Below are 22,697 nucleotides of genomic sequence, written 5' to 3'. Positions count from 1 at the left end.
TAAGGACAAGTTACTGCTCTTTGAGGACTTTTTTGTATTCATGCTGGCACTAATGGTAGTAAGTATATTTATGTTCCTACTGGGAGAGAGCAAAATTCTACTCTGAGGCTGACATGTCGTGCACCTTGTTGTTATACCTTTAATTGTGTTCAAATGCACTGCACAAGGATCCTTTTGAAGTGGAAATCTGAAGTAAGCATGAACCTTTGTAGAGGACTGAGTCATTTAGAGATATTTCAGTGCACTTTATGTTTCTTTCTGAATGGGTTGCTCACAGCACTGGCAACACATCGAATCTTTGAGCTGTCAAGTTTCAAACAGCATTTGACACACTGAGCATTCTCTGTCAGGCAATCAAGATTGTCATTCATCTCAATATCTTTCACCTGCCACTTTCAACAGGCATTGTGATTGTCAAAGAGAGCAGAAACATCACAACCAGTGAGGCTAAAGTCAATCTCTGAGTTTTTTATTTAAAAAGCAGTATTTAAAGAAGTCATACTGTACCTGTGGATACACCAACATGGCTCCCACTGAAATCAAAGAGAACCACATGTGCACCTCCAAGGGCAGAATTTGCCTCATCAGCTATTCCTTATATCTTTGGACAGGAAAATAAAGTAAAAAAAAAAAATCACCATTTTCTTTGGAAGTGGGAGCCACGACAAACCCAACAAATACAAACTTCTTCTCCCTTGTCATCCTCCACTTGCTAAAAGCAATTTGATTTTTGAAGCCACAAATTGCAGTTAGGTGTCCAACTCCCATGGACTTTCAATAGGAAATAGGTGCTTTCATATCTTTGAAAATCTAACTACCTTCATATCTTTGAAAATCTCCCTCATAACTGCATTCAGAAAACTTTTGGAGGTGAAAAGCTGAACTGGTTTATCTGCTAGAGACAGAGAGAGATTGAGCAATACCTGTTCCTAAGATTCTAGATGAGATTCTTGATGTGCTGCTGGGTGAAACTGTACAACCCAACTGTCCGGATTTGCATATCTGAAAACTATCAGCTCTCCAGCACAGGAAATAGTGCTGCTTTTTATTAACAGAATACTAATGTGAACCATGTATTGGTTATGTTAGAAACCAAACTATGCAGCGGTAGAATTATACTGATTTATACTGATACTGTGAGGTGTTGCGCACTGAATCCAAAGGGAAGTGAAAACACTAAGGACCAGATCTTCAAAGGTATTTAGGTTCCTAATTTCCAATCTGGGACTAAGCACCTTGCAGCACCAAGCCCTTGCACTGTAGTTACTATGAAAATGAGAGAAACTTAGGAAAATGTTTTCTGTAGCCATTCTAAAAATTGTGATCACTAGTGTCTCTCGATGTTCAGCCACATCCTTAAGTTTATCCTTAGATTTCATACTATGTAATTGTTGCTAAATTAAGTAGCTGTCTTGGATCAATAAATATTTCATCACACAAGTTATTTTGAATCTAAAGCATTAGATCAATTAAAATTGTAATCCATTTAAAAATCTTAATTAGAGAAGGAAAATTCTTTTCCAAGAAGTAATCAGAATGATAATCAGTTTAGCCTTGACAATTATTTTAAAAAGCTGTTTATGCATTTTTATAAAAATTAAAAAATATTTATATTTGTAAAGAAATTCTAAATTCAAACAAAACAAAAAACAAAAGAAAACCCACCATACACACAGACACACACACATGCACATATTGACTTCAAGACATTTTGTAAGAAAATACTAAAAAAAATTTCCATATTCCAAAAACAAAACAAAGAAACAAACAAAACCCCCCAACAACAAATATTTAAGACTAAGGCCAAAAATGTATTTATCTATCACAAACTTACAAAACAAAAACAAGAAAGAGAATATGTAAGCATATCATAAATATTACACTCAAACAAATAAACAAACTGTTCTTGTTAAGCCTAAAGAAATGTAACATTCTACTACGTCCTTAACTCTGACCCATAGGTAATTTTGTACTTTTGTTATCTCAATTTCAGCATTCTTTTTTAGGGATACTGTTAAGTGGCAAATATTATCTGTTAATAATATTGTCAAACCAAAATGGAATCTGTTGGCAAGTTACTCATAACTGCTGTTTCTTAGAAATAAATGTTCATTGATTTATGGTAAACTTTTGTATGTATGTGACCTGCATTTGGGGCTGATTAATTTGTACAGGGAGGGAGTATTGATTTGGAGTCCAAATCTACTTCCCTCCACCACTGTAAAACTGTTGGAGAGCTGAAGGCTTGACACTGTGCCTCTTTTGTGAGGGCTGGCGCTGTGCCTCAGCATGGGTTGGGATAGTGAAAGAGTAAAATCATGAACCTTAAGGTTGGACTCTTCCTACAGAACAAGTTCAGATACTTGTATTCTATACTGTAGCTGCAGCCACCCACAGGTACTTACAAGGAAGTGATATACCAAGTTTGCCAGCTAGTATTTCACCTGCATACCACACCAAAACCATGCCCCCCCCACACACTCAACTCTTCAGAATAGTTGCAAGCCCAGAACTTGCCTTCTACAAACTGCCCTCTAAAGAGCTGGAATAGAGAAGTGGTGACCATAAAGTTATTGCAATTGCCAACAATCTACAAAGCAATGGAAGTTTTAGCTTACCGAAAAAACATGTAAAGAATATGTTATATGTACATAAAGACATAGAAATGTCCTACAGGAATCTCATTAGTATGCAATAATGAAACTCACCCAAAGACTGGAGGGCCTGCACAAAGCCCACTTAAGCTCTCTATTAGCCTTGTGTTTAGGAGGATCACAGGCAGAGAAACTGCCAGGGGACAAAGAGGATATCTTTACACTGAATACTAAGCTTTGGCTCTGACTCAGGTTTAAGCCAAAGCCCTGCTTCCATTTACTCACAAAGCAGTCTCACTCAGGTCAGCAAGCACTCAGGACCAGGTCCTACAACCCTGCTAGGGAGATGGGTCAGGGCCTAAATCACTCTGAGACTCAGGTCCAATCCCTTTCATTTTACAATGTGGACGCAGTGAAAGGTACAGGCCTGAGCCAGAAGGACTGTGTAGTGCAGAATGGACGTGTTAGCATGGCTGTGAGACCCAGGTCCAGTAACTGTAAGCCCAGATTTACCGTGCAGTGTAGATTCTCCAGCCTGGGCTTGGAAACACCATGTCCACAAGCCCAGATCCCACAGCACTGGGTTTACAATGCAGTGTAGACATACCCAGAGAAGGGCTCAAATTTGCTGCACTTACATGGCCCAAAAGCACCCCGAATGGAAATGTGGAGGTGCAATGGCCACTATTTCAGCCTCATAGATTGGAATAACGGTGGCAGATAGCCAACAGATTGGGCTGGTGGTGGAGTCTATCCAGTCCAACCCCGATGGAGTTCCCTGCACAAAATCTAACTACTCAGGCTTAGTATGATGCAGGGACATGAATTTCACCCTAAATGATTACATTTAAGTATTCTTTTTCAGAGGAAACAAATCTACCTTTTGTTAATTAAAAGAAACATGAGGTATGTGTGTTTGCATATATTTGCATGTATAGGTGTGACTCTAAGAACTCCCCAATGCCAGATGGCACACAGTTATTATATTTACCCAAAAGGTAGCATGTAATATCTCACTGGAAAACTAATAACTCAATGATCATTAAAATTTTCATGTGATATATGTATGTTTAACCCACAAAGAACTTTACAGGTGTGCTGGAAATATGTGACTAAAATGTGTTTAGATCAAGCGTGTCGGTGGAGTTGACAAATGGGTTTTCTCTAGACCAGGAGTGGGCAAACTATGGCCCGCAGGCCAGATCCATCCCACAGGATGTTTTAAGCCGGCCCTCAAGCTCCCGCTGGAGAGCTGCAGCCAGGGAGCAGGGTTGGGGACCGCACCACACGGCTCCTGGAAGCCATTTGCGGTAAGCACCGCCAGCAGCCTGCACCCCTGAGCCCCTCCCCACAACCCCAGCCCTGATCCCCCTCCTGCCCTCTGAACCCCTTGGTCCCAGCCCAGAGCAGCCTCCTACACCCCAAACTCCTCATCCCCAGCCCCACCCCAGAGCCCTCACCCCCCCCCCCCTGCATCCCAACCCAGAGCCCCCTCACACACCCTGAACTCTCTATTTCTGGCCCCACCCCAGAGCCTCCACCTCCAGCCGGAGCCCGCACCCCCCCCTGCACTCTTACCCCCAATTTCGTGAGCATTCATGGGCCACCATACAATTTTCATACCCCGATGTGGCCCTCGGGCCAAAAAGTTTGCCCACGCCGGCTCTAGACAAAGGAAAGAGGCCAACACCTCAAACCAGGTGTGGACAAATTCAACAGACTACTCTATTGTATTGGAGGTTGCAGGAAGAGATCATTTGCTTTGTCAAAATCAGCAGTGGGGAAGGAACCAGCTTGGAGTCTACACCCAGCCTACCATCTATACCCGGCAGGGCAAAGGAACTTTATCTGGGGATATCCTTCAAAGTATACATTTCAAAGATTTAATGGAATATAAAGAGAGAGGAAGAAAAACCCTAAGTTATCCTTCACCTGAAGAGACAACGGAAACAAGCATTCTGAGCTCTGTGAAAGATCCTGGCCAGAATGCCTGGTCAGCCATGCTGGAAAAGAGACTTGATGAGAAACACTTCTTTGAACAAGAGAGACTAGTTTGTTATATCAGGTTTTAGTCTTAAAAGCTGATTTTCAAGTTTGTAGCGTGTAATCCTTTCTAACTTTATTTCTTATACTTGGTATCACTTAAACCTTTTTGGTTAATAAACTTTTTTACTTTTACTATAAACCAATTTAGTGCTTTGATTCAAATAGAGTGATCACCTTAACCCAAGTTAAGCTAGTAAACTGCTGGGTACTGTCTCTTTAAGGAACAGCGAACTTAACTTCTGTGAATGTTCAGCAAGAGGGTTGGGCACTACAGGGCAGACAGTTTGGGGAAAATTCGTGACTGGGGAGGGACTGGGGTCACTCTGCAAAAAGTAATTGGGCAGTGGAAGCCAGGGTGTGGCCTGTATGCTTGTCTGTTGGCTGTTGGTGTCTGGACTGTGAGCCAAAGCAGCACAGCATTTAAGATCCCGGAGTTGCAGGGCAGGTGGTGACACAACCCCTTACTGATCTAGTTACAATAGGGAAACAAACTTTTCTACAAAATAGCAGGAGATCACTACAGCTTCATCTCTTTTTAGAAGCATGATTAGCAACTCAGTCTGCATGTTCTTCCCCAGTTTGTACAGAGTTATGGTTAGTGCCAACCTATCATGTAGCTAAGTGACAGGTGAAATTATCCTAGGAGCACACACTGAAGAATATTTGAAAGAAAATGTTTGATTGCCCTGCTAGTACAACCTACCATTTTACTGTGGTTGATGTGCGATACAGAGGTTCTGTGAATTTCCTTTTTGGCAGCTTCCTGAAGATCAGAGGCTTGTTGGACGTATGTTAACCCTGCCAAAATCTCATCTTCCAAAAGTGTCACATCATCATAAGAAACAGGCCAACCCAGATTTTCTAAAGCCTGTAGCAAAGTTTCTTTGTGTTCCATGTACGAGATTGGCTCCTCCTGCTCAAACCTTTAAAAACATTACAACCGTTTACAATTATACGTTGTAATGTTTTTCATTTTCACTTTACATATGTTAAGTAATTAAGGAGCACACTGCCCCTGTGAAGTAAATAGGTGCTAACTTCACTGCTCTTAGGGCTGTTCTACATACAATTTTTGTACCATTCTAACTATATCAATTTAAAACCCGATCTGATTGAAGTGCTACAAACCCCATTGTAGGTGCAGTTATACCAGTGTAAAGGTACTCATAATCAGTATAGCTTATTCCCTCACAAACCAATCCTTGGACTGCTACTCACTGGCTAAGTAGAGAAGGGTTTATGCTGATGCCAAAGAAGATGATGTCCCAGCCCTCCCAAACCCGTGCCACTCGCACTGAGCATAGAGTAACACTGTTAAGGGGAAGTGCCTATTCTCTTTTACAAAAGTGAACAGCAAGGGGGGAAAGGAATCCTCTCACTTTGTAACTCAGTGGGTGGCAAACCAAAACCTGAGGCTTACATGTTACCCTGTGTCACACATAAAATTATTTACCAGTAAGGTGTAGACAGAAAATACTTGAAAATAAAATAAACTGGCCATGACAAGAGCAGCCAAAAAAGTGTGTAAAATATTTATGACCCGATTCTCAAAAGGTGCTAAGCACCGTAGCTCCCATTCCATTAATAAATGTTTCAAAAATTAAATTATTGAGACAGGAAGAAGGTGAAAACTTACTTGTCTCTTTCCTCTTGAGATAGTGCTCTCCAAATAATTAGATTTAGGCGCCTATTAAATAAAAGAAAACAATTCCTGAGGGAATGCGGTCAGTGTGTGTCTGATTATCATAATATCAATGAATAAACCAGAACACACAGTTCTAAAAGATATCTACCATGATTTGTATTCTGAAAGCACAAACAGTGTTCTTATCATTCCACTATGAATTTATCATCTGCAAAAGGATATAAGAAAACAGCATCGTCCATCTGGTAGCAACATGATTATTTCAGGGTCACTGAGAAATTAGTGGCAATCACTACTGTTTCCTGCAGGAATTTCAGTGGAGAGTTCTGTCCAGCACCCAGTAATCTAAACTAAGCAATAGTGCTGATTTAATGTCAGCCAAGAGCTGCCCCCGACAAGTTAACAGCTTCAGAATGAAGGCACTGGAGAAGCAATGTTAATGATTTTTTTCCCCCACTTAAAAATCAAATGCAATCACACCATTTAAATTTCTACTTCATTCCACTCTGCCCATTAAGGAAAGCTGCTGTGGTGAAAACAGAACTGCCTACCCAAAAGCACTCAAGTGCTGTCATTTTAAAAACACTTCAGGTTTTTTTCCTTTGTTGCAGATGATTGGTCTTTCTTTCTTTTTTTTTTTTTTTTAAAGACATAGATTACAAGTTTCTACTAGCCAATTTTATCCCTAAATGTCAACATCCCAACAAGTAAGGCATCACATAACTCTCTCTTTTATTTCACAGTGCAGAAGCAAATCTCTGGGGGGTCCTAGGTGCCATCATATAGAAAAGTGAACTCTGCTATATTATTGTTTACAAATGTCTGAGCTGGCATCAGTTCATTCCAGAGACGACTCAAACCTTTCCAAATACGTGTCCTTTTCCAATCTTGGTGAATTAACTGTTGCACTTAAAAAAATCCCCAACAGCCTATATAAAATTAGATTCTGAACATGGGTTTCTGACTGATTCAGTTCATCTGCCAAGGAAATCAAGAACCAGCTCCTTCAGAATGTAAATTACTAGTACATTCATATTCTGCATTCTTGGCATGCTCAGCTGTCTATTTCACACTTCTAAACGCTGCACATTCATAACTAGCTAATTTGCAAATGTTTGTAACTATTCAAGACCACACATGCTTTGTAGATCCCAGCTTTTTTCTCCTTTGCTGAAGTATATTTCTCTGTGGGAACATTAAATTATTGCCATCACTTTCCTACCTCTCAATTTTATGCTAATAGTAAATCTATGTATGGTGAGGTTATTGTGATGGTTTCTTCTATTCTTGAAATTAGCATGTACTAACATATTGTCTAATTTATAGATATCAAAACAAATTTGCGACTATTCAGTAAGCTGAACCTTAGTAAACCTTGCAGATTCAATTATCAGAAATGTAATACTGTATTCATAGCAAAAAAGACATGATTAAATTGGTGTTTCAGATGGAAATGTGGAGTTATAATTTGTCACTTACATCCACTACAGGTCGAAACTTGGCATCTAGGCAAGGAATGATTTCACCTTTCACATGTACCCCACCCCCATCCTCAATGACATTTGCTGAAACTGTTAAAATCTTCATTGCAGCCTTGCAACTGCAATGCTATAGTTTAATTATACCAGTGTTTCTATTTTATAATCTTAGTTTCAAGGATTTATAGTTTGAGAATTTGGGAGTTTAGAAAACTGCTTTTACTAAAAATTGGTACATACAGTAGAACCTCTGAGTTACGAACACCTCGGGAATGGAGATTGTTCATAACTCTGAAATCTTTGTAACTCTAGTAACTTTGAACAAAGCAACGAGGAGTCCCTGTGGCACCGTAGAGACTAACAAATTTATTTGGGCATAAGCTTTCATAGGCTAAAACCCACTTCATCAGATGCATGCAGTGAAAAATACAGTAAGCAGTATATATATACACAGCACATGAAAAGATGGGAGTTCCCTTACCAAGTGAGGGGTCAGTGCTAATGAAGCCAATTCAATTAAGATGAAAGTGGCCTATTCTCAACAGTTGACAAGAAGGGGTGAATATCAAGAGAGGGAAAATTTCTTTTGCAGTGCTAACGAGACCAATGCAATCAAGGTGGACATTGGCCATCTCCAACACTTGACAAGAAGGTGTGAGTATCAGCAGAGGGAAAATTACTTTTTGTAGTGACCCAGCCACCCCTAGTCTTTATTCAGGCCTAATTTGATGGTGTCCAGTTTTCAAATTAATTCCAGTTCTGCAGTTTCTCGTTGAAGTCTGTTTTTGAAGTTTTTTTGTTGAAAATTGCCACTTTTAAGTCTGTTATTGAGTGTCCAGGGAGATTTAAGTGCTCTCCTACTGATTTTTGAATGTTACAGTTCTTGATGTCTGATTTGTATCCATTTATTCTTTTACGTAGAGACTGTCCGGTTTGGCCAATGTACATCGCAGAGGGGCATTGCTGGCACATGATGGCATATATCACACTGGTAGATGTGCAGGTGAACGAGCCCCTCATGGCGTGGCTAATGTGGTCCTATGATGGTGTCCCTTGAATAGATATGCGTGCAGAGTTGGCACCAGGGTTTGTTGCAGGATTGGTTCCTGGGTTAGTGTTTTTATTATGTTGTGTGTAGTTGCTGGTGAGTATTTGCTTCAGGTTGGGGGGCTGTCTGTAACTGAGGACTGGCCTGTCTCCCAAGATCTGTGAGAGTGAGGGGTCATCCTTCAGGATAGGTTGTAGATCCTTGATGATGCGTTGGAGAGGTTTTAGTTGGGGGCTGTAGGTGACAGCTAGTGGCATTCTGCTACTTTCTTTGTTGGGCCTGTCCTGTAGTAGGTGACTTCTGGGTACCCTTCTGGCTCTGTCAATCTGTTTCTTCACTTCAACATGTGGGTATTGTAGTTTTAAGAATGATTGCTAGAGATCCTGTAGGTGTTTGTCTCTCACTGAGGAATTGGAGCAAATGTGGTTGTATCTTAGAGCTTGGCTGTAGACAATGGATCGTGTGGTGTGGTGTGGATGAAAGCCGGAGGCATGTTGGTAAGTACAGCGGTCAGTAGGTTTCCGGTATAGGGTGGTGTTTATGTGACCATCACTTATTTGCACTGTCGTGTCCAGGAAATGGATCTCTTGTGTGGACTGGTCCAGGCTGAGGTTGATGGTGGGGGCAGAAATCGTTGAAATCTTGGTGGAATTCCTCAAGGACCTCCTTCCCCTGGGTCCAGACAATGAAGAGGTCATCAATGTAGCTCAAGAAGAGTAGGGGTGCTGGGGGTACCCACGTGGCCCCACAGTATGCCAACATTTTTATGGGTTTCAGAGTAACAGCCATGTTAGTCTGTATTCGCAAAAAGAAAAGGAGTACTTGTGGCACCTTAGAGACTAACCAATTTATTTGAGCATGAGCTTTCGTGAGCTACAGCTCACTTCATCGGATGCATACCGTGGAAACTGCAGCAGACTTTATATACACACAGAGAATATGAAACAATACCTCCTCCCACCCCACTGTCCTGCTGGTAATAGCTTATCTAAAGTGATCATCAGGTTGGGCCATTTCCAGCACAAATCCAGGTTTTCTCACCCTCCACCCCCCCACACAAATTCACTCTCCTGCTGGCGATAGCCCATCCAAAGTGACAACTCTTTACACAATGTGCATGATAATCAAGTTGGGCCATTTCCTGCACAAATCCAGGTTCTCTCACCCCCTCACCCGCCTCCCAAAAACCACACACACAAACTCACTATCCTGCTGGTAATAGCTCATCCAAAGTGACCACTCTCCCTACAATGTGCATGATAATCAAGGTGGGCCATTTCCAGCACAAATCCAGGTTTTCTCACACACCCCCCACCCCCATACACACACAAACTCACTCTCCTGCTGGTAATAGCTCATCCAAACTGACCACTCTCCAAGTTTAAATCCAAGTTAAACCAGAACATCTGGGGGGGGGGGGGTAGGAAAAAACAAGGGGAAATAGGCTACCTTGCATAATGACTTAGCCACTCCCAGTCTCTATTTAAGCCTAAATTAATAGTATCCAATTTGCAAATGAATTCCAATTCAGCAGTTTCTCGCTGGAGTCTGGATTTGAAGTTTTTTTGTTTTAAGATAGCGACCTTCATGTCTGTGATTGCGTGACCAGAGAGATTGAAGTGTTCTCCAACTGGTTTATGAATGTTATAATTCTTGACATCTGATTTGTGTCCATTTATTCTTTTATGTACAGACTGTCCAGTTTGACCAATGTAAATGGCAGAGGGGCATTACTGGCACATGATGGCATATATCACATTGGTGGATGTGCAGGTGAACGAGCCTCTGATAGTGTGGCTGATGTTATTAGGCCCTGTGATGGTGTCCCCTGAATAGATATGTGGGCACAATTGGCAACGGGCTTTGTTGCAAGAATAAGTTCCTGGGTTAGTGGTTCTGTTGTGTGGTATGTGGTTGTTGGTGAGTATTTGCTTCAGGTTGCGGGGCTGTCTGTAGGCAAGGACTGGCCTGTCTCCCAAGATTTGTGAGAGTGTTGGGTCATCCTTTAGGATAGGTTGTAGATCCTTAATAATGCGTTGGAGGGGTTTTAGTTGGGGGCTGAAAGTGACGGCTAGTGGCGTTCTGTTATTTTCTTTGTTAGGCCTGTCCTGTAGTAGGTAACTTCTGGGAACTCTTCTGGCTCTATCAATCTGTTTCTTTACTTCTTCAGGTGGATATTGTAGTTGTAAGAAAGCTTGACAGAGATCTTGTAGGTGTTTGTCTCTGTCTGAGGGGTTGGAGCAAATGCGGTTGTATCGCAGAGCTTGGCTGTAGACGATGGATCGTGTGGTGTGGTCAGGGTGAAAGCTGGAGGCATGCAGGTAGGAATAGCGGTCAGTAGGTTTCCGGTATAGGGTGGTGTTTATGTGGCCATTGTTTATTAGCACTGTAGTGTCCAGGAAGTGGATCTCTTGTGTGGACTGGACCAGGCTGAGGTTGGTGGTGGGATGGAAATTGTTGAAATCATGGTGGAATTCCTCAAGGGCTTCTTTTCCATGGGTCCAGATGATGAAGATGTCATCAATATAGCGCAAGTAGAGTAGGGGCTTTAGGGGACGAGAGCTGAGGAAGCGTTGTTCTAAATCAGCCATAAAAATGTTGGCATACTGTGGGGCCATGCGGGTACCCATAGCAGTGCCGCTGATCTGAAGGTATACATTGTCCCCAAATGTGAAATAGTTATGGGTAAGGACAAAGTCACAAAGTTCAGCCACCAGGTTAGCCGTGACATTATCGGGGATAGTGTTCCTGACGGCTTGTAGTCCATCTTTGTGTGGAATGTTGGTGTAGAGGGCTTCTACATCCATAGTGGCCAGGATGGTGTTATCAGGAAGATCACCGATGGATTGAAGTTTCCTCAGGAAGTCAGTGGTGTCTCGAAGGTAGCTGGGAGTGCTGGTAGTGTAGGGCCTGAGGAGGGAGTCTACATAGCCAGACAATCCTGCTGTCAGGGTGCCAATGCCTGAGATGATGGGGCGCCCAGGATTTCCAGGTTTATGGATCTTGGGTAGTAGATAGAATATCCCAGGTCGGGGTTCCAGGGGTGTGTCTGTGCGGATTTGATCTTGTGCTTTTTTAGGAAGTTTCTTGAGCAAATGCTGTAGTTGCTTTTGGTAACTCTCAGTGGGATCATAGGGTAATGGCTTGTAGAAACTCGTGTTGGAGAGCTGCCGAGCAGCCTCTTGTTCATATTCCAACCTATTCATGATGACAACAGCACCTCCTTTGTCAGCCTTTTTGATTATTTTTTTTAACATTTTTTTAAACATTTTTTTAACATTTTTATGGCTGACTTAGAACAACACTTCCTCAGCTCTTGTCCCTTACTACAGGACAGGCCCAACGAAGAAAGTAACAGAACGCTACTAGCCATCACCTACAACCCCCAACTAAAACCTCTCTAGCACATCATAAAGGATCTACAAAATTGCTTATGGAATTTTGCACCATGGAGTTCACCATGGAAAGGCATATACAGTAGAACCTCAGAGTTACGAACACCAGAGTTATGAACTGACCAACCACACATCTCATTTGGAACTGGAAGTATGCAATCAGGCAGCACAGACCCCCCCACCCCCACCCCCACCCCCCCAAAAAAAGTAAATAGAGTACCATACTGTGTTAAACATAAAGTACTAAAAAAAAAAAAAAAAGGAAAGCAGTATTTTTCTTCTGCATAGTAAAGTTTCAAAGCTATATTAAGTCAATGTTCAGCTGTAAACTTTTGAAAGAACAACCATAATGTTTTGTTCAAAGGTTTCAGAGTGGTAGCCATGTTAGTTTGTCTCATGACCTCAGAAGAAACAATATTTTTGGTTTTGAATAATTTTTCACTCACTTCTAAAGGAAAAACAGCTAAAACGTTCATTTTGAAATTTTCATTAGAATTAATGCTCATAACAACTAATGCCTTCAAGCAGTTTTATTTTTGACACATATTTGTAAAAACATTGGACCCAGCCCTACAAGCCCTTATTGATGCTAGTAATCCTGACTCACTTCAGTCAATGGGACTAGCATCAGTAAAGATCACTCATGTCAATAAGTTTCAGAGGGACCAGGCATAGAACTTTAAAAGTCAGTCCTGTGTTCTAGCTCTTCAGTAAAACACACATAATATTTTATCAGAAGACATTTTTCTCATCCTTACAACTCCACTAAAGTCAACCAGGGTTATTTTCCAACAACATTCCACAGTACTGAACAAGATGGAAATAGTTTTTCCATCATTAAAAACAAGGACAAAATTCCCATTGACTTCAATGAACATTGGATCAGGCCCCCTAGACCTATTAACATTCAATCTATTGAGTGCAAAATAAAAACAAATATATCTTAATTGATTTCCATAAATATTATACAAGTTAAACAGTTTCCAAATCAGTTTTTATTTTAAGACCATGAAAGACAGGGCAGGTCTACCCTACAAATTTACATCGATGCAGCTGCACTGATGCAGCTGTGCCACTGTAGTGCGTCTGGTGAAGACACTTTAAACCAACGGAAGAGAGCTCTCCCGTCAGCTTAATAAGTCCACCTCCCTGAGAGGCGGTAGCTGTGCTGACAGGAGAAGCTCAGTGTCCCATGATGTATGGTTTTCTATCCCAGCATTCCATGGGCTTCCAGCTTTCTTTCAGAGTAGCAGCCATGTAAGTCTGTATTCGCAAAAAGAAAAGGCACCTCAGAGACTAACCAATTTATTTGAGCACAAGCTTTCGTGAGCTACAGCTCACTTCATCTTTTGTGGCATTTTTCAACGGTCCTTGTTTGCTGTGCATCCCGGCATTTTCGAGTGAAGGGATTGAGCTTGCACTGCTCTCCTATGCTCTGATAACTGTCATTAACACATCGTGGAGGGCAGTGTTGTTAATCACGAAGTTCCTAACTGAACAAGACTCCCAGTTGCCTGACATGCTGTGTGATATGGATAGGAGCAACTTTAAATTTATTTTGACATTCACAGAACAGCTGCACAAGGTGGACTGTTGTTTTTGGTCTTGGGAAAGAAGCACTGAATGGTGGGATCGTATTGTCATGCAGGTCTGGGATGATGAGCAGTGGCTACAGAACTTGCACATGCAGAAAGCCACCTTCCTGAAACCGTGTGCGGCGCTCGCCCCAGCACTGCGGTGCAAGGATACCAGAATAAGAGCTGCCCTATCGGTAGAGAAGCGTTTGTCAATCGCAGTGTGGAAGCTTGCGACTCCAGACTGCTATTGATGGGTCGCGAATCAGACTTGAGTTGGAAAATCGACCATTGGGGCTGTGTTAATGCAAGTGTGCAGGGCAATTAATTGCATCCTGCTACGAAGGACTGTGACTCTGGGAAATGCGTGTGAAATAGTGGATGACTTTGCAGAAATGGGTTTCCCTAACTGGAGGGGCTATAGATGGCACACACATTCCAATTTTGGCACCAGACCACCTTGCGACGGAGTACATCAACAGGAAGGGATACTTATCCATGGTGTTGCAGGTGCTTGTGGATGACCATCGGTGTTTCACTGACATCAATGCAGAGTGGTCCAGGAAAGTGCATGACACACACATCGTCAGGAACACCGGCCTGTACAGAAAGCTGCAAGCGGGGACTTTCTTTCCAGACCAGAAGATTACAGTGGGGGATGTTTAAATGCCCATAGTGATCCTGGGAGAGCCAACATACTCCTTACAACCACGGCTCATGAAACCTCACTCAGGAAACCTGGATAGCAGTAAGAAGCTGTGCAACAACAGGCTGAGTAGGTGCCGGATGACCGTGGAATGTGCCTTTGGCAGATTAAAGGCGCGCTGGCAATGCCTTTATGGCAGGTTAGACTTCAGTGAGGGTATTATACCCATGATCATTGTCCTGTGTTGTATGTTGCATAATATTTGTGTAGCTAACGGTGAAAGGTTTGGTCAGGGGTGTAGTGCTGAGGCAGACCACCTCGCTGCTGATTTTGAGCAGCCAGATACCAGGGTTATCAGAGGGGCCCGGGTAGGGGGGGCTAGTCAAATCAGGGAGGCTTTGAGGCAACACTTTGAAAATGAAAACCAGTAATGTACATCTCTGTGATTGATACTGCAATGTTACATTACATCTAGTTTTCATAGGAAGCAATTGTGAAATTTGGGCCTTAAATTCCAGTAAGCAAATGATTAAACTACCTGTGTGTGGCTTGATAGTGCCTGCTATCTCAATTTGTAGGACACAAATAAAGATTATTTCAGAAAAAACAACACACATGCATGCACACACACACAATATGCATGGTGGGAAAGGAGGTACCAGGGTAAACAGGGAAGCGATGGCACATCTACCACACACTTGTGGTTTCTATCCTGGTCCCTGTGCTGCTCGCCCATGTGCCACTCTGGTACCTGCACAAGTGATTGCTGAATGGAGCAGGAAAGTTTCCTACAATGGGGGAAGGAACAAAACTGCTCTGCCAAGAAACCTTTAGCAGAGGATTGCCGAGTACCTCCTAGAGATCTCTCTGGAGGATTCCCATGAGATCTCCGCGTGCATCAACATCCTGTTGCACTATATTACAAGGGAAATGTCTAGCACACAGAAACACATCAAGCCTTATGCATTTCTATACCCTGAACCCACCTCAGCACTACACAAACGACATCCACTTACCAGGCGTCTCCTCTCCTGCTTCTTGCTCGCTGGAGAGCAACTGTTTAGACTGGCTAGAAACCTCTGGAGTGGTAAACAGTTCCTGGCTGCCTGCCCCACCAGGCGACCCTGCCGGGAGCTCCTCATCATCGTCTAACTCCACCTCTTCATCAATAACTTCATCCTCTGGGTTAGGTCTTCTTTCCGCTGCCTCCAGGCCCGCCGAAGTATTCATGGGGCTCTTGGCAGTGGAGGTAGGGTCGCCGCCAAGGATAGCGTCCAGCTCCTTATAGAACCGGCAGGTCTTGGGTGCAGCACCAGAGTGACATTTTGCCTCCCTCGCCTTATGGTACACCTGCCTCAGCTCCTTTATCTTCTCTCTGCATTGCACCATGTCCCGATCATAGCCCTTTTCACACAAGCCTCAGAAATCTACCCATAGATATCAAAATTCCTACAGCTGAAGTACAGCTGGGACTGCACAGCCTCCTCTCCCCAAATACTGAGCAGATCCAACAGCTCCGCAGTGGTCCAAGTGGGAGAACGTTTGCTGCCATGGTCACCTGATAAGATGCAATGAGACCTCTCCACGCCGAACAAACAGGAAATGGAACTGCAAAAATTCCTGGGGCTTTAAAGGGGGAGGGGCAGATGGTTGTTTACCTGGCTGCAGGTCAGCGGAGTTCAAACTGCTTACCACAGCAGTCAGGATGGACATTGTGGGACACCTCCTGGAGGCCATTAAAGCAATAAAATTAAGCGTGGTGTCAATACTGGCACTTTATCGACAAAACTTTTGCTCAAAAAGCCTTACGCCTCTTGTCGGGGTGGTTTTATTGTGTTGCCAAAGCAGGGCATTTTTGCTGCCAAGAGTCACATCATAGTGTACACGCATCTACTGTTTTGTCGACAAAAGCTGCCTATTGTTGGCAAAACTCTGTAGCGTAGACAAGTCCTAAAACTTGGGAAGCCAACACAGCAATTAGTCAAGAAAGGAAGACTCACCTGTTATAAATGTATTAGTCATTAAATCTGTACATTTTATTAGAATAAAATTTGACTAGACATATAGTTTATTAAAGATTTTTGTCCATAAAACCCTGCTAAGATTACTAATCATCACATAATTTTCAAAAACCACAAACTTAAAAGCCAAGAAAGAAATAGTTAAGATTTATAATATCCTTTCAATGTTTACTTCCTATCTGATTCTGAAAACAATAAGCATAACACAACTCTTCTGGGGGGAAAAAAAAAACCATAAAAATAAGGGCCAATATCTTATAACACAAATGCCTAAAGTTATGCTCCTAAACCCATAGTCAGCCTAAAAAAGTGGTCTGATTTTCAAGAGTGCCAAGCAGTCAATAGCGAAACTCAGGACAATTATTTAGGCACCTAAATATGGATCTAGGAGCTTAATGTTAGGCACCTGTTGTTTATTACCTTGGCTATATTTGTATGTTGTTTCTATTTCAGAAAGGGTTTTGTTTTACATTTAACATTTTGAGAATATAGCTGAGATTAAAATGAAGTTTTGTTACTTAAAAAGAATAATGTATTATGTGTGCAGTGTAATATTTATGGTGTCCCTGACTGCTCATTTACTTTTAATGCCGCACTTTAGAAAAGAAGAAAACATTTCTCTGGCAGGATACATTTTTAGACAATGGTGGTTGTTTGAAAATGCTCAGTTGTACAGAATGTTAAAATACATCTTTGAGGAGATGGATTAGTGAGCAAAGCATAGGTAAGGCAGTCAGAGATGTAAAATGAACCCAATTCATCATATGAAAAAACGGAATTAGTCTGTCAGCATGGAGAAAATCTGAAGAGCAGACTTACCTTTCATAGGATTTAATTGCTTGTTCCAGTTTCTCTTTATAGGCATCAAGATTCACTGCCTGAGGATTAATTAGTGAGATCCGCTTCTTGTCATTGCTAACATGGGCCAGGGGTAACACCTACAACACAAAAAAGGACAAAGACTTCATTTATTGTGTTATTCTTTATCAACCAGAATATTGGAATACCCCAACCTTATGTATACAAGGCAAATCTCAAAGGATTTCATAAAGAAAAAGCCAAGCACTTGATGTGAGTGACCAAGTGTTTGGAGACCCATGAGACTGATACTGATCAAAGGTAATGAGGTTGAAACATAACATTTGTTTCTGAATTAAGATATCATTTTCTTGTACTACGTGTACACAAATCTTATAGCTACTGTGACCCCTTTAAATAAATGCTGGAACCCTACAAATGAATTCTTATGAGGCAAGGGAAATTAAGCTAGCTAACTCGCTATTTAACTTCTAAATGGAATGAGCAGCACTCTCTCTAGTCTTAATCTAATAGATAAAGGGTAGAACAGAAAGGATGCAAACAGGATCTACAACATGAACATATTATATATTGTATTGTTTTAATACATCATTGTATTATACTTCTGCATACAACACCAGCTTATTGCCATCTATTTCTACACATAACATGCAAATAGGGAATTTACTTATTTAAACATTTTAAATGTCATATCTTATACTCTAGGGGCAGATTCCCCAAAATAGTTAGGTTCCTAAAGATGCAGATAGGTACCCATTGTGATTTCAAAAAATCAAAGTAGGTTAGATGCTTAACCTCCCACTGAAACCAATGTCATTGATTTCAATGGGAGCTAGGCGCCTCACCTGCATAGGCACTTTTGAAAATTGCACAAGGCATCTATCTACATTTTTAGGTGTCTAAACATCTTTGAAAATTTGGCTCTAGGTGTATGACAGGATCTACAGAAGCACACTTCATTACAAAAACAGCACAGCCAGACACCCTAATAAGGGATCTTAAAGAAAAGAGGGGAGTGAGACCTCCCACAACTTCCCAACCCCCAAACAAAAACATTACCCAACCCATCTTCCCACAACCCTTCAAACAACTAAACTATTCCAGGGTAATTCTGGAAAAACTCCAGTGCACAGTACCACAAGGAAACATGGGGTACAGGAGGAAGGTACTACTGTGTTCAATGTACCAACACAGATTCTGCAAAACGTCTTTTGTCTCAAATGGTGCATTTAAATCTCTTTCCCAATGTCCGGCTGAGTTTGGAGCATGGATGACAGAGAGCTGGCCGAAGTTCAATCCTGATGAAACTGACGTACTGTTGATGGGTTAGAGAAAATGATCAGAAGATGCAATAAAAAAAAAAGTGCCTCTAACTGAAAGTATGTCTCTGCCATGTGTTACTTGTGTCTGGATCATGGGAGTCTGGCTGGATTCCCAGTTATTGCTAGATGATCATCTTTCAGCAGTAGTCAGGTGGCTTTTTCTCCATCTGCAAGGTTACTACCTTTTCTTTTTGAGAACGACCTCTCCACTGAGATTTATGTATTTGTGTCACCTTATTAATAGACTACAGCAAAGCACTTCACAATGGAGTACACCTTAAATCCATTCAGAAGATAAAGCTAGTGAGAAAGTGGCGCTCAGTTGTTCATAAACGGAGTATTTTGTCCAAACAGATGAGATCAGTCTTTGCACATGGGGAAATACTCAATGAGAAATGCCTGCCTCTGGATTTCCAGATGCAGTTCAAGCCCTAAACAGCCTGGGACCTGCTTATTTGAGACCTCACCTGTTTTCCAATCCCATACTGCCACAGTTGAGATCAGCAGTTTTGCTCAAGCTGCAGTTCCCTTTATATAAAAGGGGTAAGAGGCTGGCAGGATTTTCTCCACGTAGGCTCCCTTTTCAATGAAATGTGTCCCCCCAGCACCACCCTTTATCCGAACAGTACAATACATTAAAATTCAATATAACTTCACAAAGAATGGGTATAATAGTCTGAGTGGCACTCAAAGGATAGGCAAAAATACATACATTATTATGGCATTAAACTTATTAAAGACACCACAATCTTCAAAGCAGATACACAAAAGAATCTACAGAGAAGTATTCCTCCAGAACTACTAGAGGGGGACTGCACATTATGCTAAACAGCCAGAACACCTTTTATTCTGGATATGAAACTGATGGATCGTGTAATGAATTAATCTCTTTGAAATAGCTCAGGTGAAACTGCCAGGGCACACAAAAATGAAAGAGCACATGAGCATGATGTTAATGAAGAGTTGCCATGGTAACCTTTTTGCTTGCTTCTCTATTTCCAAAATAAATCTGATGCTAGTGCATTAATGTTTGTAGAGGATGAAAATAAAAATGTTGTCCTCTAAGAAACCAAAGGAGCATTCTACCCCAACAAAACCAAGATCTGAGGAGAAAGAATACCAACAATTGTGTACATATTTATGATTCTGAATGGAGCCTTTCAAAGTATAGGAGCAAGAAAGATTCTTAACGCAACCTCACAATTCCTGCTCAAGCTTTATAATTAGGGCCCTACCAAATTCATGGTCCATTTGGGTCAACTTCACAATTATAGGTTTTTTTAAATAGTCAATTTAATGGTTTCAGATGTTTACGTCTGAAATTTGACAGTGTTGTAACCATGGAGTCCCGACCCAAAAGAGCAGTGGAGGGTCGCGGGATTGCCACCCTTATCTCAGCACTGCCTTCAGAGCTGGGCTCCCAAGCCAGCAGTCTCACAGCTTCCTCCAGCCAGGAGAGGTTCCCAGCTGTGAGTCTGACTTGGCCCTGGGAGCAGCCCCTGCGGGAGAATAGGAAGTCTTGCCCCTTCCCAGCCCAGCTGGGACTAGCAGCTGGAGCTCACTCTCCCCTACAATAGCCAGATTTCACAGGGAGATCAGATTTTATAGTCCATGATGCATTTTTCAAGGCTGTGAATTTGGTAGGGCCCTATTTATAATTAAAGTCACACCCTATTCTCAGCTTTTCCTTCAAGTGTTAGCATGGGTTCCAAAGGAGAATGGGTTCCAGGGCTGATAAAGGTAATTCTGTTGACTCCACTTAGTAGTTTCAATTCCTTTCCTTCCTTTACATACAGCATATTTGTGACCTGCAATAATGCAGGTTCCAGCATTTCAGGCCATAACCTACCATTAAGCTATTCATTGGATGTCTTAATGAAATCAGTGGGGAAGTTCTCTGTAAAAATAGTTGGCAGGACAGGAGTGTTAATTTATAACTGGTTCTAACTAGAAGCTGGGCAAATAATTCATTTTTTTGGTTCTGCCAGCAAACTGAAAGATCAGGGAAAATCAGTTCATTTCCAAAAAGGTTTGGAATTTGTCAACAAATTGAAAAAGTCTGTTTCAGGTCGGGTATATATGTTTCCCTTTATAACCTTTAGTTCGGTGGTTAGGAAAATGTTATGTGGGAGAGCCAGTTTCAAATCCCAAATCTGAAGCAGGGACTTGAATTCAAATCACAGCCTGCCAGGTAAGCATCTACTTCCAGGCTATAGACTACTCTGGGTAGGTTGCTCTCAATCTCTCCTGTTGAAGCTGTTCCACTTTATTTAACTACTTTAAATATTCAGTGGGCCAAAGTGAGAGTGACTCTATAGTCTGGTGAGTAAGGCACTGACCTAGGAGATGTGGATTCAAATCTTCCCTCCACCTGACTAAAAGGAGGAATTTGAATCCACATCTCATACCCCTCTTTCCCCAAGTGAGTACTTTAATCACCAACTATAGAGTCACTCTCACTTTGGCCCACTGAATATTTAAGTATTTATACAAAGTAGAACAAACACACTCTTACTTCCCTCAAACTGACCCTGAAAAACCTTCCCCCAAACAAAACTGTCAGGTCAGATTCGCAAACAGTTTTGTGTCGACCAAAAATGCATTTTTCAGCAAATAAACTATTTTTTTCTCATAAGAAAAAAATTTGCCCAGCTCTATCTGTAATTATGTCCTTGAACCCAAAAATGCCTACAAATATTGCATTGCTTGCTAACAGCTATACCACTATATTCATTTCAAATATAATGGCCTAAATGGCCTAAATTCACCCCTATGGATTAATTTGGCCCAATAATATCTAGATAAAATACTTCTCTAAAACAGCATTTGCAGAAAGGTGGCTCAAACTATTCTAGAAGGCTTTTAGTTTTTACAAGGTGCTTCTTGCAAGCAGTAGTTACAACAAATTTTCAAGATTATTCTGGAAAGATGAAGGGAGTGCTTCGGAGACTCTTGGGGAGACCTGAAGAGAACAGCTGGTAGGGCTCTCCAGAAAAGGGCATAGGGAGTAGTGACAATTGCCAGGAAATAGCCCATTAGAATTGTGGAAATTCACAGTTTCTGTTATGTGACATTTCATACCCAAATTCACTGTATTGTGCAGGTTCACACAAGTTTTTCTTTATTCGGTTTTGGCAAACAGACTATTTTCACGTATGAAATATGAAAATGTGCACACTTATGCAAGGTTTTTATGCAAAAAGACATCTTTCTTTTAAAAAACTGTCCCTCCCCCTTTTTTTTTTTACTATCAGAAACAAGCTTGATATTTTTGGCTATTTTCACTAAAATAGTGAGCCTATTTTTGCTTTAAAAATCTGAATATCACAGCAAAAATTACTTTAAAAATGCACCCAAGTTGGAATTTAAAACTGAAATTAAAAAAAAATCTTAAATTGTGTGCAGGTTCACATTTTGTTATGAATATCTCACTCAGGTCTACATCATATCCCATTCACAAAGCCTTTACCTCTTCATTATTCAGTTTAAGCTCATGTTCTCCAGCTTTTCCACTGCTGTGTTATTTTTGAAAAACATATTATTTAGAATGATCTGCACAAATTCTCAGCATGTATAGAGAATACACCAATACAAGAATTCCTCCAGGGGTAATCTTCCACAACATGGATTGCCCTTTGAGGAGGGCATAGGTTCATATTTCATGACAAATAATTCAGTGGGAATTGTTAACCCTCAGAACCTCACAAGAGGGACTCAGCACCTCTCAAGATGGGACCCTAGGTCATTTCATTCTGTTCTTTTATAAAAGCACTCTAGAGAACATGTAGCTCTGAGAACTTAGTGATCCAGGAAAGCTTCACCAGTTTACTAGCTGACTAACTGAGCCCAAAATTCAGAACTCCAGTGATTTAACAAATATCATTAATGACTATGGCCTATGAACAATTTTTGAACCCCTGGTGGCTGCACACTGTCACCAACTGGTATATAGGCAAGAAATGCAAATGCAAATAGCATTAAGCTCTATTATCTTGTCACCCTGCAGGAAACAGAATTAATAATTTTATTTTATCAATATCTGTTGTTAATAAATATTTCCAAATGTATACAGTACATTTACTGTGAATAACCCACACTCTGCCGTGGAC

General features: G+C 41.4%; 1 protein-coding gene across 6 annotated transcripts in view; it reads right to left on the bottom strand.

The window, feature by feature from the left end:
• Positions 1-22,697, bottom strand: part of VWA3B (von Willebrand factor A domain containing 3B) — a 121,690-nt gene that overhangs the window by 40,396 nt on the left and 58,597 nt on the right. For all 6 annotated transcript variants that reach the window (XM_048858653.2, XM_075130742.1, XM_075130735.1 and 3 more), the window contains 3 exons: positions 17,267-17,385; positions 6,277-6,327; positions 5,344-5,563 (listed from right to left, as the gene is read on the bottom strand). In XM_048858653.2, the coding sequence (XP_048714610.2) occupies positions 5,344-5,563; positions 6,277-6,327; positions 17,267-17,385 (390 nt within the window). The remainder of the gene's footprint in view (positions 1-5,343; positions 5,564-6,276; positions 6,328-17,266; positions 17,386-22,697) is intronic.

This window comes from Caretta caretta, chromosome 1, assembly GCF_965140235.1.
Source record: "Caretta caretta isolate rCarCar2 chromosome 1, rCarCar1.hap1, whole genome shotgun sequence".
NCBI lineage: Eukaryota > Metazoa > Chordata > Testudines > Cheloniidae > Caretta > Caretta caretta.
This window is presented reverse-complemented; position numbering and strand designations above follow the sequence as displayed.